Here is a 16,770-nt window from a genome sequence, read left to right as displayed (position 1 = left end):
AAATTTTCCATACCACTTCCAAGACCAGCTGCTCTCCAGGGGACTTGATTGTATAATTGTCTGGCTCATGAATGCACCGACAAGCAGTGGAAAGAAAATGGAATGCACCAGTAACCAGAAAAAGGGGTGAGAGGGAGATGGGTGTCTTAAAGGAGCATGGGAATAAAGATGGCATTTTGAACATGGCTGCCACAGGTAGGGTTGCCAGACTCAATAGAGGACAGGACTTCTGTGCCTTTAATTGCCCTGCTCTCTTTTGAGTCTGGAAACCTTAAAGAGAAACCAGCTTGGAAATTAAACAAAGGGTCTGCTGGTTTCTCTTTAAGGTTTCCAGACTCAAAAGAGAGCAGGGCAATTAAAGGCACAGGAGTCCTGTCCTCTATTGAGTTTGGCAACCCTAGCCACAGGGGCACCAAACATGGGGCAACCTTAGACCTCAGTCCAACCTTCGCCAACCTGGTGCCCTCCAGATGTGTTGGACTACAGCTGCCATCAGTCCCACTGCACCAGGTTGGTGCAGGCTGCCTTGCTACATATTCCTGGTGGAGGATGCCATGTTGCACAAGGAAGCCCTTCCAGGGGAAGGCATTTTTAAGAGCGTCAGGCCATTAAAACCTTATTGCTTCTGAGACACCGTCTTTCCCCTTTCTTCTTCTTCTTTCTGCATTGAGGCACATCAACCACCACAGCTGGCAGCTGCTGAATAGAAGGAAGAGCTTTTTGGAAGCTGGTGTAGAAGAACTGGGGACATAGCTGCCAAGTCTCCCGTATTCCCCGGGAAATCCCCGTTTTTCCAGCTGTTCCTAGCTGAAAAAACGGATTTTTTTTGTTTCCCCCCACTTTATTCTGGTGCAGCGGCCATTTTGGAACTGGGCGGAGCATGCTCAGAAGCGACTTTTGATGCTGCTCTGCCTAGTTCCAAAATGGCTGCAGTGCGGCTTCTGGAGCGGCGGCCATTTTGGAACTGGGCAAAGCAGCATCAAAAGCCACTTCTGAGCATGCTCCGCCCAGTTCCAAAATGGCGCCAGCGCTACTTCCGGCCTGCTACTTCCGGCCCGGTCCCTTATTTCTCCGACAGCAACTTGGCAGGTATGACTGGGGACCGGTTTTGAACCCAAAAGAATTCCCAATGACCCTGTACAGGAGGCTGATGTTGGGCTCCAGGCCAATAGGTGAGGGATTGTGGGAGTTGTAGTCCAGTATCGATTATAAGCTTTGGATATGTACAGCTCTGGGCTGGATCAGAGATTGTTTCAATAACAATATCATCACTATGCAGAGGTGATGGCCTACAGCCCAGCTCACCCCTAACCAGTGTCCATGCTGCCTTGGGCTGATGGAAACCAGTGTCCAAAAACATCTGGAAGGCCACAGGTTTCCCTCGGCCCTGACCCAGACCAGTGCAGGCTATTAAAACATCTGCTTGGGGGCAGTAGCAGTCGTGGTGGTGTGGAAAAGGATGCTTCCTTCCCTTAGAACCGGTGAAGCAAAACTGTGAAGGTGGAAAACTTTGTGCCCTCAGGACCAGGGTATCCCAAACTTGGGCCTCCAGCTGTTTTGGGGCTACAATTCCCATCAACCCTGACTGCTGGTCTCGATAGCTAGGGATGATGGGAGTTGTAGTTCAAAAACAGCTGGAGACCCAAGTTTGGGAAGCCCTGATCTGCACAAAGGGATGGTCTCTGGAGACTGTGGCCTTAGTGCTCTCCAAAGTGGTCCCCAAAGGTTGGGTCATATGAACGTCACTTGGACTTTTTCCATTGCTCTTCTGGGCTGCCGGCTCTCCCCATCCTCCATTCGCAAATGCCGGAGTAGGCACAATAGCGGCACTTCCAGGCGTCCTCGACATCCACCCCTCGGGAGTCCCGCTGCCCTTTCCAGTAAGCCAAGAAATACCGCACTGTGGATCCGACCTCCTCCTGGTCATAGGCCAAGACCTCTGTGCCGAGTGCGGCGCCGGAATCCTGGTGGATGTACTCGATTTGCAAACGGTCGATGGCGGGGATGTCACAGTGTGTCAGGTTGAGGGAGAGCAGCTCCAGGAGCTCGCAAAGGCAGCTCACCGTGAAACCCGACTTCCGGGCCTGCTCCTGGACGTGGGGGCCAAGCGGCTGCTCGGGCCTCAGGTGGAGTCGCTGGAGGAAACTGTCCGGCGCCAGGCACCCTCGCACCATGGCGTCAAAGAGATACTTATACAGAAAGACCTGGAAATAATACCAACGATGCGTAAGTTAAGACAACAGACACCCGACAGTCTATTCACTTGTTTTCTAGTCCTGCTGGATCTCTCAGCGGCTTTTGACACCATCGACCATAACATCCTTCTGGACCGTCTAGAGGGGTTGGGAGCTGGGGGCACTGTCATACAGTGGTTCCGCTCCTTCCTCCTGGGCCGTGTTCAGAAAGTGGTGGTGGGGGATGAGTGTTCAGACCCCTGGGCTCTCACTTGTGGGGTGCCTCAAGGTTCTGTCCTCTCCCCCATGCTTTTTAACATCTACATGCAGCCGCTGGGAGAGATCATCAGGGGGTTTGGGCTGCGTGTTCATCAGTATGCGGACGATACCCAGCTCTACCTCTCTTTCAAATCAGAACCAGTGAAGGCGGTGAAGGTCCTGTGTGAGTGCCTGGAGGCGGTTGGAGGATGGATGGCGGCTAACAGATTGAGGCTGAATCCTGACAAGACAGAAGTACTGTTCGTGGGGGACAGGAGGCGGGCAGGTGTGGAGGATTCCCTGGTTCTGAATGGGGTAACTGTGCCCCTGAAGGACCAGGTGCGCAGCCTGGGAGTCATTTTGGACTCCATCCAGCAGCACATTAGAGACCAACTAAGTTTGTCATTGGTATGAGCTTTCGTGTGCATGCACACTTATTCAGAAAGCTCATACCAATGACAAACTTAGTTGGTCTCTAAGGTGCTGCTGGAATGAATTTTTTTTATTTTGTTTCGACTATGTTAGACCAACACGGCTACCTACCTATAACTATCCTGACTGGTGGCAGCTCCCCAGGGTCTCAGAAAGGATCTTTCCCAGTACTGGAGGCCAGCCCATTGGCCAAATGGGGCACTGCACCACAAAACTCAGCTTGCGCTTAGCCAGCCCCCACTTTGCCTGCCTTCTTACTAATAACCAGTCCAGGGGTGGCCCTGCCTATCGCCTTCCTCCTCCTCCTCCTCCTCCTCCTCCTCCTCCTCCTCCTCCTCCTCCTCCGTGTTGGCGTGTTGCCCCTGCGGAACTCAACAAAACTGGCATCAGTTGGCTCTGGCGCCACCTACTGTTGGGCTCCTTTCCTTCCACCCAACCAGTCCCAACGAGTGGCAGCCAACACTCTTCCTCAGGGATTGAACCTGGGATGCCCTGTGTGCAAAGCAGGAGCTCTGCCCCTGGCAGTCTCGTGGCACGGCTGCACCTGGCTTGGCAACTCGCAAGCTAGGCAGATGCCTCCTGCAGCCAGTGGCTCATTGGCTCACCTGAAAACGATCCCGCTTTTTCTGTGCCGCCGAGGGCATGGAGGCATTGCTCCTGGTCTTCAGTTCATTTAGCTCCAGCTCTCCTTTGGGTGTATAACCCAGCTGATCAATGACCCCAACCACAAAGATGTCTTCCAGCACTCCAAACACTGGAAATTCTCGCACACGGTGACCTGCAGTAAAAGAGGATGCAATATATCATCATCATCATCATTTTATTTGTATGTCGCCTCTCTATAGCCAAAACCATGCCTGAGGCGGCTCACAACATGACAAGATTTACACAATTATTCGTGCCCCTAAGTGAAAGACTTCTGGGAAAGGATTTATAATGAAATGAAAAAAGTGTTAAAAGACACTTTCATCAAAAAGCCAGAAGCCTTTTTGCTTGGAATAACAGGGGAAGAAATCACCAAAAAGGACATTACATTCTTTCTGTAGGCCACAACAGCTGCAAGATTATTAATTACCAAGAATTGGAAGACAGAAGCAATACCAACCATAGATGAATAGCAAATTAAAATGATGGACTTTATGGAACTCTCCAAACTGACTGGGAGACTCCGCGACCAGGAGGAAGAGAGGGTGGAAGAAGATTGGAAGAGATTTAAAGTATATTTGAAAAAAATATTGTAACATTTAATATTTTGTAATTCTTAATGAAGTTGATATAGGCTATCGGAGTAGAAATAGGAGTTACATGTTGTGTTTTAAATTTATGTTTAGGATTTATGATGAGTAAGATTTTTAATATAGTTAATATTTTGATTTAGATATATTTTGAATTTTAGAAACTGCTAAAGATGATTCGAAGTGGAATTCAGATGGGGAGATTTGGGGAAGTCACCTGTCAGAGGTTATTACGGCTACTCTAGAGTAACGACTCTGCACCTGCTTGTCTTTAAACAGTCTTTATTGGTGCATGCTATGTACAGTGTAAAGTGGTGTCAAAAAACATGTCTTCTCAGTCCGATCCAGAATCCGGGACTGCTCCTCTCCGCCCCCTTTTCCAACATAAAAGACGTGGAACTGACAGTCTCCTCCCTTTCCGTCGTCTCCTCAATTCCGGAACCGGGGGTAAAGGTCTGCTCTCCATGTTTTCCCTTTCCCCCCTGCTCCTCTCTCTCCGTTCCTGGCTGTGGTGCTCAGGCTCTCCCAGGTTGTCAGAGCCCCAGTCCCCTCTTCCTATTTCCTGCTTAGCCTCTACGAGTCTGCGCTCTCATGACTACTGGTCGATGAGCTGCTCCTGATTAGAGGCGGGGGGTTCCTGTACTCCCTGCCCCTTACATCACCCAATGAGGTTAAGAAAAAGTAGAAAATTGTAAGAATTATTGTGTGTTGTCCGTTGTTTTCTTTGTTTGTTTGTGTTCTTATAAAATGAATAAAATTATTTTTTTTAAAAAAAGATTTACACCAGGCATCCCCAAACTGCGGCCCTCCAGATGTTTTGGCCTACAACTCCCACGATCCCTAGCTAACAGGACCAGTGGTCAGGGATGATGGGAATTGTAGTCCAAAACATCTGGAGGGCCAAAGTTTGGGGATGCCTGATTTACACTATTAGAAACATAACAAAAGCCATAAACAATAAATAAAAATACATCAAAAAGTACACAACCAAATGGAAACAATATCCATATAAATCACAAGACCTGAAACCCAAGATACAGCATCAATATCAATATCAATCTATATATAGTATAGCACCAGAGTAATGTGGGCAGCTCGTTGACTCAAGGGAGGCCCCCATACCTGCCTGCAGCACCGAAAGCATCACCAGAAGATTCAGCACCTTTACCGCCCAGGAATCTTCTCGGCTTGTGGTGCTCACCGTCACCAGCTCATGGTCTTCCAGCTCTGCGTTGAAAACAAAGACAGGGGGAGAGCAAGATGAGCCCAGTGGATGCTGGTCCAGGTGGGAAAGTGGGGTACCGCCCCATCAACCTCCATCTTTTCTCACTACACCTGACTCCTTACTAGCGGGGTAAAGGTAAAGGGACCCCTGACTGTTAGGTCCAGTCGCGGACGACTCTGGGGTTGCAGCGTTCATCTCGCTTTACTGGCCGAGGGAACCAGCATACAGCTTGCCAGCATGACTAAGCCGCTTCTGGAGAACCAGAGCAGTGCACGGAAACGCCATTTACCTTCCCGCCGGAGTGGTACCTATTTATCTACTTGCACTTGACGTGCTTTTGAATTGCTAGGTGGGCAGGAGCTGGGACCAAGCAACGGGAGGGGATTTGAACCGCCGACCTTCTGATCAGCAAGCCCTAGGCTCTGTGGTTTAACCCACAGCACCACCCGCGTCCCTTAGTGGGGTAGGAGAGCTAAAAGTAATTCACCTCTGGCAACCAATGCCCCCCTCTGGTTTCAGATAGGACATGGAGGCACGAGTCTAAAAAGCCCGGGACACAAATTTCCACAGCCCTCTAGTGGCTATGGGTGGCTGATTCACCAGAAGTAGTGTATTTAGCGTTAACTTTCTTCAGAATCAAGTGTATACTTCCAGAGTTAACACCCAGGACCTCCATACACACCGCCTAGGCTTGCACCCTGGGGAAGTCACATGGGTGAGGTTTGCCTTCACCCCTGGAGGTGTACTCCATTGTTTCTCGAGACAGACGGATGCCAACAAGACCCTGAATACCAATTGCTGGGAACCGCAGAAGGGGAGAATTATCTTGTGTTCGGGTCCTGCTTGCAGGCTTCCCGCAAGCGTCTGGCCAGCAACTGTGAGAACAGGATGCTGGACTAGTTGGGCCATTGGCCTGATCCACTAGGCTCCCTTTAAGTTCTAAATCAGAACTCTGTGCTGCAGAAAAACATGTTTTGAAGAAGCAGGGAATGGACTGCAAAGAACCCTTACCTCTGGCAAGGTGGATGCTCTTTCCTGTGTTCAACAGCACAGTATTTTCAGGAAGCGTCAGGTCTGGACGCTCTCGCCTATAAACCATTTGCTGTTCGCACCACACCTGCGCGGATATATCCGTGACCGAAAGGTAATGCAGGTGGAAGATTTCGAGCGGGACATGCAATCTCTTTCTTTTCGCTGTTCCGAGCACGCTCCCTTTCGCCACATCGCCACCCTCAGATTCTGTAGGAGGGCCGAGGGAACAACTTGGCTTTTCGGAATCCCTGGTTGAACGAAAGACGAGGTTGTTTTAAAAGTCATTATTACTTGTATGGAAGTGAGAGCTGGACCGTAAAGAAGGCAGATCACTGAAGAATTGATGCCTTTGAATAATGGTGCTAGAGGGGACTCTTGAGAGTCCCATGGACTGCAAGAAGATCAAACCTATCCATTCTTAAGGAAACCAGCCCTGAGTGCTCACTGGAAGGACAGATCCTGAAGCTGAGGCTCCAATACTTTGGCCACCTCATGAGAAGAGAAGACTCCCTGGAAAAGACCCTGATGTTGGGAAAGATTGAGGGCACACCACGAGCTTTGTGGCCGAGTGGGGATTTGAACCCTGCTCTCCCAAGGTCTTGGTCCAGAACTCTAACCACTAAGCCACACTGGATTTCCTCCAGCTGCCAGCAACAAGGCAAGTCTTTATAATATCCATATTCAGCTCTTCCTATGTTATTCTGCCATCATTGTGCAGAAGCATCCATCAACAAAAAGGTCATCTTCTCTAGCTAAAGTAAGTATGCATGGTCACAAAACCCAGGTTTTAGTGATGTGTCTGACAGCATATTTTGTCATTAGTATATAAAATAAATAGACCCCTTATGGCAGGTATCCCCAAACTGCGGCCCTCCATATATTTTGGACTACAACTCCCATCATCCCTAGCTAACAGGACCAGTGGTCAGGGAAGATGGGAGTTGTAGTCCAAAACATCTGGAGGACCGAAGTTTGGGGATGCCTGCCTTATGGCATAAAAGGCATTCGTTTTTTCTTTCCTTTCAGCAGCATTACATTGTGGGTTATCTTCTCAGTGACACCCATGCATTTTTATACCATTTTATACCATTTATTTCCAAACTCAACCGATACTGGAGTCTTGCTGCAGCAAGGAAAAGTATCAGCTTGCCTTACCAAACGTAGACCTTTCGAAGAGTTATAAAGTACCCTCAGCTGTGGGGTAAAATCAAATTGTTCTTGTATAATATTAGACATAGCTCAGTTGGTTAAAGAATAGTGCCGACGACTCCAGGGTTGCAGGTTCGATCCCCGTATGGCACAGCTGCATATTCCTGCGTTGCAGGGGGCGATCCTCGGGGAGCCTTCTGCCCCTACAATTTTTTGAGTCTATGACACTAACCCCCCCAAACAAACCTCAGAAACAAAATGCAGGGGGAGGGAGGCTCCTGCTTACCCAGCTTCTGGCTCCTCAATTTGCAGGAATTCGGAGTCGCTCAGATCGGAGAAGCCAGACGCCGTTTCAGCTTCCTCCAATCCGGAGTCACGCCCGGACATGACTTTTTTCGCGGGCTTGCCGCTGCTGCTGCTATTGCAAAACAGCCATTCTTCGCCGCGCGAGCACCTGAGAGGCGGAGTCGGTGACGTAGCTCGAGGGATGCCCTCCCTTCCATTCAGTAGGAAGCGGCGGCCCTTAGCCATAGATTTAGGAAGAAATTAGAGAAGTGCACTCTCCCCTTACTCCGGAGACTACTACTGTACAACCTTTACAATTTCTTAATAAGAAGAATATTTTTTTTGCTGTTGATCCAGTCAGTGCCTTTTTTTCTTGGGGGACGCATGGGGACGCATATCCCTAAATATTTTGTGAATCTAAGTTTGGTGCAGTATTTTAATATGAGTAGGAAAATGAGAGTACCCTTTAAAAAAATAAGGAAAAAAGCAGTGTGTTGCTCTATCAGGGGTTGGAGGGATGCTGGGGAACAGATCCCGCAAGACTGAATATTTTTAAGAATGGCAAGGGATCCCCAAAGGTCTTCTAGTGCAACCCCCTTCAGTGCAGGAATATCAATTAGAGATCATCCCTGACAGCTGGCCATCCAATCCAACCTCTGTTTAGATGGAGAGGCCGCCACCTCCCGAGAGAGGTCCGTTGGTCCAGGTCCTACCCTCCGGAGCAGGAGAAAAAAATCTCAATCCTTCTTCCCCTCTGACAGATCTTTAGGAATTTGAAGACGGCTATCCTATCTCCTCTCAAGTCTCCTCTTTCCCAGACGGAAACCTACCCAGCTCCTCCAACTGTTTCTCATAAGGTTTGGTTTCATAGCTAGTGTTGTTGTTGTTGTTTTGTATCAGCTTAAGGCAGGAAAAACAAACAAACCATCGGACGTCACCGGGAGGAAAGTACTGTATCACCTTTCAAGGAAGGGATGTCAGTCTATAACTTTATCTCTGCGTTCTTGGAGGCGGGGCACTTTGCAGGCTTGCAGGATTTGCAGTCCTTTGAATGGTCGGTCCTTTTCACCAATGCGAACTGTTTCCGAGCCCTGCAAAAGAGAACTCCGGTACTCAGAAAGGGCACCAGAATATCGATGCAGTTTTAAGAGACGGTTATAGAAATAAATGGAGGATACCTCTATTATTATTATTATTATTATTATTATTATTATTATTATTATTATTATTATTATTAAGCCATTATCAGCCCGGTTGGTAGAGGGGGAAAAGGTATATTTTACCTTTTACAGGGGGCTACCGTAGTTTCTACTAGGGCTGTGCACGCCCGGACCTCCCCCCCCCAAAAGCCCCCTGACCCTCAGATTGGGTCAGTTTAGCCCTGTGCTAACCTAGGGTCCTCCCATGCCATCTCTGAAGGAATTCCCCTGAAGGATTTCCAGGATGGGGCTATGTGTGTGTGTTTTTAAGCCCACTTTAGGGACCCAGGTGGCGCTGTGGGTTAAACCACTGAGCCTAGGGCTTGCTGATCAGAAGGTCGGTGGTTCGAATCCCTGTGACGGGGTGAGCTCCCATTGCTCGGTCCCAGCTCCTGCCAACCTAGCAGTTCGAAAGCATGTCAAAATGCAAGTAGATACGGTCCCTTTACCTTTTAACATAAAGTAAAAATAAGGTAAAGGTAAAGAGACCCCTGGCCATTAGGTCCAGTCGCAGACAACTCTGGGGTTGCGGCACTCATCTCGCGTTATTGGCCGAGGTCATGTGGCCAGCATGACAAAGCCGCTTCTGGCGAACCAGAGCAGCACACGGAAATGCCGTTTACCTTCCCGCTGTAGCGGTACCTATTTATCTACTTGCACTTTGACGTGCTATCAAACTGCTAGGTGGGCAGGAGCTGTGACCGAGCAATGGGAGCTCACCCCATTGTGGGGATTCGAACTGCCGACCTGATCAGCAAGCCCTAGGCTCTGTGGTTTAACATAAAGTAAAAATAGGGATTTCAGAAATGTTGGGCTGCATGCCCTGGCACTGCACAGGATCAGAACCTCCTGCATACCAGCCGATAACCGAGAGGATCTGATCCTGCACCGTGCAGGTCACTTGCTCCTTCACCACCTGCCTCTTCAACCAGCTTGACAGGATCCGATCCGGTGTTTAAGGCTTGGAGCAGACCTTTAGTTGAAAGGCGTTCAGAGTGAGACTTGGTATAGAAACAAGAGCTTATGTTTATAAAGGGCGTACATTCTTCTTATTTATTGCATTTGTAGCAGCACCTTTTTCTCCAAGGAGGTCAAAGTGGTGGACATGGTTTTCCCCTTTCTCATGTAAACCCCACGACAACCCTTTGAGGTAGGTTAGGCTCAGAGGTTGGCGACTGGGCCAAGGTCATCCAGTTGGCTTCAGGGCCGAGTGAGGTGATGAACCCTGGCCCCCCCAGGTCCTAGGCAAGCTCTCTTAACCACTAAACCACACTGCTCTTTTCTCGGTATGAAATAATTCTGCAGTCCTAGCTACCTATTTAGACAGAAAAACAAAGAAGCCATGCTTGCCTCTTTGTTCTCAGAAGGAGGACAGTTTCGCCTCAAGGCCCAGAGGAAGAAGCTTCCTCATGTAGAACAGATGTCCCTATTTTCATCTGAGGAATGTGGGAGGGTATGCAAACATTACCAGTTTTTAGTCTCCTTGCCCACCTCCCTCAGAGGGAGATCCACGCTATCAGACCCTCCACTTGTCCCTATTTTCCAGGGACACCCCTGATTTAGAGGTACTGTCCCAGTTTCTGATTTGATCCCAGAATGTCCCAGTTTTCCTTAGGACGTCCCTATTTTCATTGGAGAAATGTTGGAGGGTATGGAGTTATCCAACCCCCAAGCCATCTGAAGGAAATCCTGTATAGAGGAGGGGTCCCCCCCCCATTGTTTAATGTTTCATTATGTTTTTTTTATATACGGAAGGTTTCGACTTCCGAAGACGACAACCCCGGAAGTCTTTTTGCCGTGTGTGCGGTCAGTGCATGCGCCGACCGTGCACTTTGACATCCGAAAACCTCGACTTACAAAGACAGCCGCGGAACGGATCGTCTTCGTAAGTCGAGGTACCACTGTATGTTGGAAGCTGCCCAGAGTGGCTTGGGCAACCCAGTAACGTGTGGGGTATAAATAGTAAAATTATCATTATGGAATGGGATGTTCCTGTTTTCATCTGAGAAATGTTGGAGGGTATGCGCTATGACTAGTGAAGTCAAATGGGCCTTAGAAAGCACTGCTAATAACAAGGCCAGTGGAAGTGATGATATTCCAGCTGAACTATTTAAAATTTTAAAAGATGATGCTGTTAAGGTGCTACACCCAATATGCCAGCAAGTTTGGAAAACTCAGCAATGGCCAGAGGATTGGAGAAGATCAGTCTACATCCCAATTCCAAAGAAGGGCAGTGCCAAAGAATGCTGCAACTACCGCACAATTGCACTCATTTCACACGCTAGCAAGGTTATGCTTAAAATTCTACAAGGCAGGCTTAGGCAGTATGTGGACCGAGAACTCCCAGAAGTGCAAGCTGGATTTCGAAAGGGCAGAGGAACCAGAGACCAAATAGCAAACATGCGCTGGATTATGGAGAAAGCTAGAGAGTTCCAGAAAAACGTCTACTTCTGCTTCATTGACTATGCAAAAGCCTTTGACTGTGTCGACCACAGCAAACTATGGCAAGTTCTTAAAGAAATGGGAGTGCCTGATCACCTCATCTGTCTCCTGAGAAATCTCTATGTGGGACAAGAAGCTACAGTTAGAACTGGATATGGAACAACTGATTGGTTCAAAATTGGGAAAGGAGTACGACAAGGTTGTATATTGTCTCCCTGCTTATTTAACTTATATGCAGAATTCATCATGCGAAAGGCTGGACTAGATGAATCCCAAGCCGGAATTAAGATTGCCGGAAGAAATATCAACAACCTCAGATATGCAGATGACACAACCTTGATGGCAGAAAGTGAGGAGGAATTAAAGAACCTTTTAATGAGGGTGAAAGAGGAGAGTGCAAAATATGGTCTGAAGCTCAACATCAAAAAAACCAAGATCATGGCCACTGGTCCCATCACCTCCTGGCAAATAGAAGGGGAAGAAATGGAGGCAGTGAGAGATTTTACCTTCTTGGGCTCCTTGATCACTGCAGATGGTGACAGCAGTCACGAAATTAAAAGACGCCTGCTTCTTGGGAGAAAAGCAATGACAAACCTAGACAGCATCTTAAAAAGCAGAGACATCACCTTGCCTACAAAGGTCCGTATAGTTAAAGCTATGGTTTTCCCAGTAGTGATGTATGGAAGTGAGAGCTGGACCATAAAGAAGGCTGATCGCCAAAGAATTGATGCTTTTGAATTATGGTGCTGGAGGAGACTCTTGAGAGTCCCATGGACTGCAAGAAGATCAAACCTATCCATTCTTAAGGAAATCAGCCCTGAGTGCTCTCTGGAAGGACAGATCGTGAAGCTGAGGCTCCAATACTTTGGCCACCTCATGAGAAGAGAAGAATCCTTGGAAAAGTCCCTGATGTTGGGAAAGATTGAGGGCACTAGGAGAAGGGGACGTCAGAGGACAAGATGGTTGGACAGTGTTCTCGAAGCTACGAACATGAGTTTGACCAAACTGCGGGAGGCAGTGCAAGACAGGAGTGCCTGGCGTGCTATGGTCCATGGGGTCACGAAGAGTCGGACACGACTAAACGACTAAACAACAACATGCGCTATGACTGTCTATAGACTGTGGACTAAGCCACTGGGCCTCTTGGGCTTGCCAATCAGAAAGTTGGTGGTTCAAATCCCTATGATGGGGTGAGCTCCTGTCGCTCTGTCCCAGCTCCTGCTAACCTAGCAGTTCGAAAGCACACCAGTGCAAGTAGAGAAGTAGGTACCGCTGCGGCGGGAAGGTAAACAGTATTTCTGTGCGCACTGGTTTCTGTCATGGTGTCCCGTTGGCCAGTTTAGTCATGCTGGCCACATGACCCAGAAAGCTGTCTGTGGACCAACGCCTGCTCCCTCAGCCTGAAAGCGAGATGAGCACCGCAACCCCATAGTCACCTTTGACTGGACTTAACCGTCTGGGGGTCCTTTACCTTTTTTACCTTTATGCCTGTCTAGTAAGGCGTGTTGGATTTTGCCACTTTCAAATTCCCCAAACTAAGGGGTGCTACGTATTCCAGCCAGCCAAAAACAATCAAGATGGTGCAAACCAGGGCCAGTAAGTGGGGCGTCCTTGGGAGAAGGGGTATGACATGGCGAGAGCACCGAGGGCCAGAAAGAAGCACTGCATCTGGCCCCCCCAAGCCTGAAGTAACAGAAGATGGAGTGTGCTTGCTCTACACTGCTGTGTGACATGCGTTAAGGGGAACGGAAGAACAAAGCATGACAATTATGAACAGCAAAGGGGGGCGGGGAACACACACGAAGCTTTTGTACCAGCGGAACTCAAAGTGAAAACAAATATTCCCACAGATGTTGCTGCTGTCCCTGCTCACTTCCCTTAGGTATTAATCTTCCCAGCGGGAAACAAAGATGTGAAGTGTAATCATCCCCGTAATAGGAATTATTAGCTATTTATCTCTGTTGAAGCCCGCCAAGATGTATAAATGGTTTTCCTGTCGCCATGGTTATTTATTAAGCCACTTCACAGGAGGAAAGGCAGAGACAAATTAGAGCTGTCATATTTTGGGAAGTAAGTCTCTCTCTCTCTCACACACACACACAGACAAACACACACACTCCCCAATGGTTGATTAAGTACCAGAGAATTGGAGTTTGTCAAGCGAACAGGTGTCAAAGCATCTTTCGCTGTGCAAATACAGTAGGTACGTTGCCCCAGCCTGGTGGGTTTAAAAGACAAGATGGCCGCCCCCAAGAGAGTTTCTCACAGTTAAAAAAATGAGGGAACACCCCAGCCATGCATTTGAAAATATGTTATTCCAACGTATTTTCAATGCAAAGGAAACATAATGCAAATGGCGGCAGCGGGGGAACCATGATCAATTACATAATATTTGTGCACTCAAAACAGCAATAATCATGAATACCGGCTGAATTCGGTGGATTGATTTCCGTTCTGGACATGGGATGATTAAGCAAACGTTGGGCAATTTCCACTCCTTTTTTTTTTTTTTTGTTTCTGTCCAAATTCTCCAGCATGCTTACTCTGAGCCACAAGGCCTCTCCCCCAAGCTGTACATGATTTACGGTGCGTCAGTTTTCGCTCCATAAATCACGGGACTTGAAGTTTCCTGCCCTTTGAGGACTTGTTGAATTTTTGTCTGGAACATGGCAGAAGGACAATTAATCTTTTTTTGGGGGGGGGGAGTCTGTAGGGCTTCAGATATCCACACGGCAGATCCCGAGGAGGATGCTAAGACCCTGGAAATTTGTGGAACTTTTCTCTTATCCTATGTCCACGGGTTCGATGCCATCTGGAACCCACAGCACGTTGTATTGCTACCGTTGATTCTGCCGTTGTCAGCATGCATCAAATTAATTGCTTAATTCATAACAGCAGAAGCCCCGCCCCCCACTGCCGTTTTATTTTATTTTTTCAAGCTTATCCATGTTGGCAGAGCAATTGCGCCTCGCTATCAGAGTTGCTGATAAGGTCCTTTGTGCCTTTAATGAGTGTCCCTAACTGGGTGAAGTTCAAAACCCAGCCAAATATGTTTGAAGAAGTTCAGCACTTGCGTCTGGCAGAATGAAACCTGGAAACTGTCAGATTCTCCATTAATTACAGGGAGAAATTGGGAGAGGGGAACGTGAAGTGGCCGTTCCATCGTCAGACGATTATCAGCACGAAAATCTACACATATTAATTTCCTCTGCCTTTTCTACAGAGACCTGCATCATAATAGCGAACATCTTGCTCACCCAGCTGTGAAACAAAGGCTGTGTACTACTACTACTACTACTACTACTACTACTAACATTTATACCTCACCCATCTGGCTGGGTTTCCCCAGTTACTCTGGATGGCTTACAGCACATCATAGAATCATAGAGTTGGAAGAGACCACAAGATCCATCCAGTCCAACCCCCTGCCAAGTAGGAAACACCATCAAAGCATTCTTGACATATGCCTGTCAAGCCTCTGCTTAAAGACCTCCTTAAAGAGACCCCACCACACGCCTTGGCAGCAAATTCCACTGTTGAACAGCTCTTACTGTCAGGAAGTTCTTCCTAATGTTTGGGTGGAATCTTCTTTCTTGTAGTTTGAATCCATTGCTCCATGTCCGCTTCTCTGGAGCAGCAGAAAACAACCTTTCACCCTCTTCCATATGACATCCTTTCATATATTTGAACGTGGCTATCATATCACCCCTTAACCTTCTCTTCTCCAGGCTAAACATGCCCAGCTCCCTAAGCCGTTCCTCATAAGGCATCGTTCCAGGCCTTTGACCATTTTGGTTGCCCTCCTCTGGACACGTTCCAGCTTGTCAGTATCCTTCTTGAACTGTGGTGCCCAGAACTGGACACAGTACTCCAGGTGAGGTCTGATTGAAATATTGAACATAAAAAACTTCCCGATACAGGGCTGCCTTCAGATTTCTAAAAGTTATGTAGTTCTTTATCTCCTTAACATCTGAAGGGAGGGCATTCCACAGGGAGGGGGCCACTACCGAGTAGGCCAAATGAATGCGCCCCACTCCAAAGAAACCTGGGAATTGTTGTTTGATAAGAGGGCTGGGAATTGTAGCGCTGAGAGTTCCCAACTGAGAGTTCCTAGCTACAGTTCTCAGTATTCTTTGGTGGGGGAAATGTGCTAAATGTGCAGTGTACCTGGAGCCAAACTGGATATCACTGGATTCTATTACTTTCCTTTAGCCCAGAGGTTCCCAAACATATTTGGCCTGCTGCCCCCTTTTCAGAAAGAAAAATTACTCAGCGCCCTGCCCCCCGAAATCTACCTCCTTTAAGCAAACAAGCAGAAAGATGCAGTGACAAATTTGCGTTCTTTTATGATATCTGTATTTCTACCTACATCCTACAACATAGTTGTCTTTATATTTTGTATTTTTATGTTGTAAACTGCCCTGTGATCTTTAGATGAAGGGTGGCATTTTTTTAAAATAATAATAATAATAATAATAATAACTAAATTATGGTGCTCTCCAAGAGAAGCTGTGAGGCAAGGCCTTCTTCCACCTGCCTTGCCCAGTCTCTGCTTCTCAGTTTGTATTGTATTATTGTATTATTGTATACATTTTGTGCACTGTGGCTTGACATGGTTTTATTGATTGTAGTTTATAAACTATTTATTGTAATTGCTAAGCGTGGGTTTTTGTTTAATTTTTATAAGCTGACATTTAATGTTATTCTATACTATTGTATTGATTGTTGAATGTTTCTTGATTTGATGCAGGTTGCTTATTTTAAAGTTATATTTTATTATCACATTTTTGTATTGCATTGGATTGTTATAAGGTGTACATTCTTTGTTTCTTCAGCTTGTAAACTGCCTTGGATATTGTAAGATAGAAAGACGGTATACAAATTAAAAGTGATGATGATGATGATGATGAAGAGAAGGGGGATGAGCCTTTTGCCACATCATCCTTAGAAGGAGAACAAGCCAGGAGGGCTGTGTGTAAGAGACTGTTTTGCAGATAAAGAGACACAGAGAGGCATGACACAGAGAGTCAAAGGCCTGGAAACGATGCCTTATGAAGAACGGCTTAGGGAGCTGGGTATGTTTAGCCTGGAGAAGAGAAGGTTAAGGGGTGATCTGATAGCCATGTTCAAATATATCAAAGGATGTCATATAGAGGAGGGAGAAAGGTTGTTTTCTGCTGCTCCAGAGAAGCAGACACGGAGCAATGGATTCAAACTACAAGAAAGAAGATTCCACCTAAACATTAGGAAGAACTTCCTGACAGTAAGAGCAGTTCGGCAGTGGAATTTGCTGCCAAGGAGTGTGTTGGAGTCTCCTTCTTTGGAGGTCTTTAAGCAGA

The 16,770-nt window shown here is 47.4% G+C and overlaps 1 protein-coding gene across 1 annotated transcript; it reads right to left on the bottom strand.

Annotated features, from left to right (window-relative positions):
- Positions 1 to 336: 336 nt before the first annotated feature.
- EXO5 (exonuclease 5) lies at positions 337 to 8,128 on the bottom strand. Its single transcript, XM_035139696.3, has 5 exons — positions 7,792 to 8,128; positions 6,336 to 6,604; positions 5,222 to 5,326; positions 3,470 to 3,642; positions 337 to 2,204 (listed from the first exon to the last, which is right to left on the bottom strand). The coding sequence occupies exons 1-5, from the start codon at positions 8,034 to 8,036 to the stop codon at positions 1,743 to 1,745; spliced, it is 1,254 nt and encodes a 417-aa protein (XP_034995587.2). The 5' UTR covers positions 8,037 to 8,128; the 3' UTR covers positions 337 to 1,742.
- Positions 8,129 to 16,770: the final 8,642 nt, after the last annotated feature.

Source organism: Zootoca vivipara, chromosome 14 (genome assembly GCF_965207765.1).
Source record: "Zootoca vivipara chromosome 14, rZooViv2.hap1.1, whole genome shotgun sequence".
In the NCBI taxonomy this organism is placed as follows: domain Eukaryota; kingdom Metazoa; phylum Chordata; class Lepidosauria; order Squamata; family Lacertidae; genus Zootoca; species Zootoca vivipara.
Note: the sequence above shows the minus strand (reverse complement) of the source record. Positions and strands in the feature narration are given on the sequence as shown.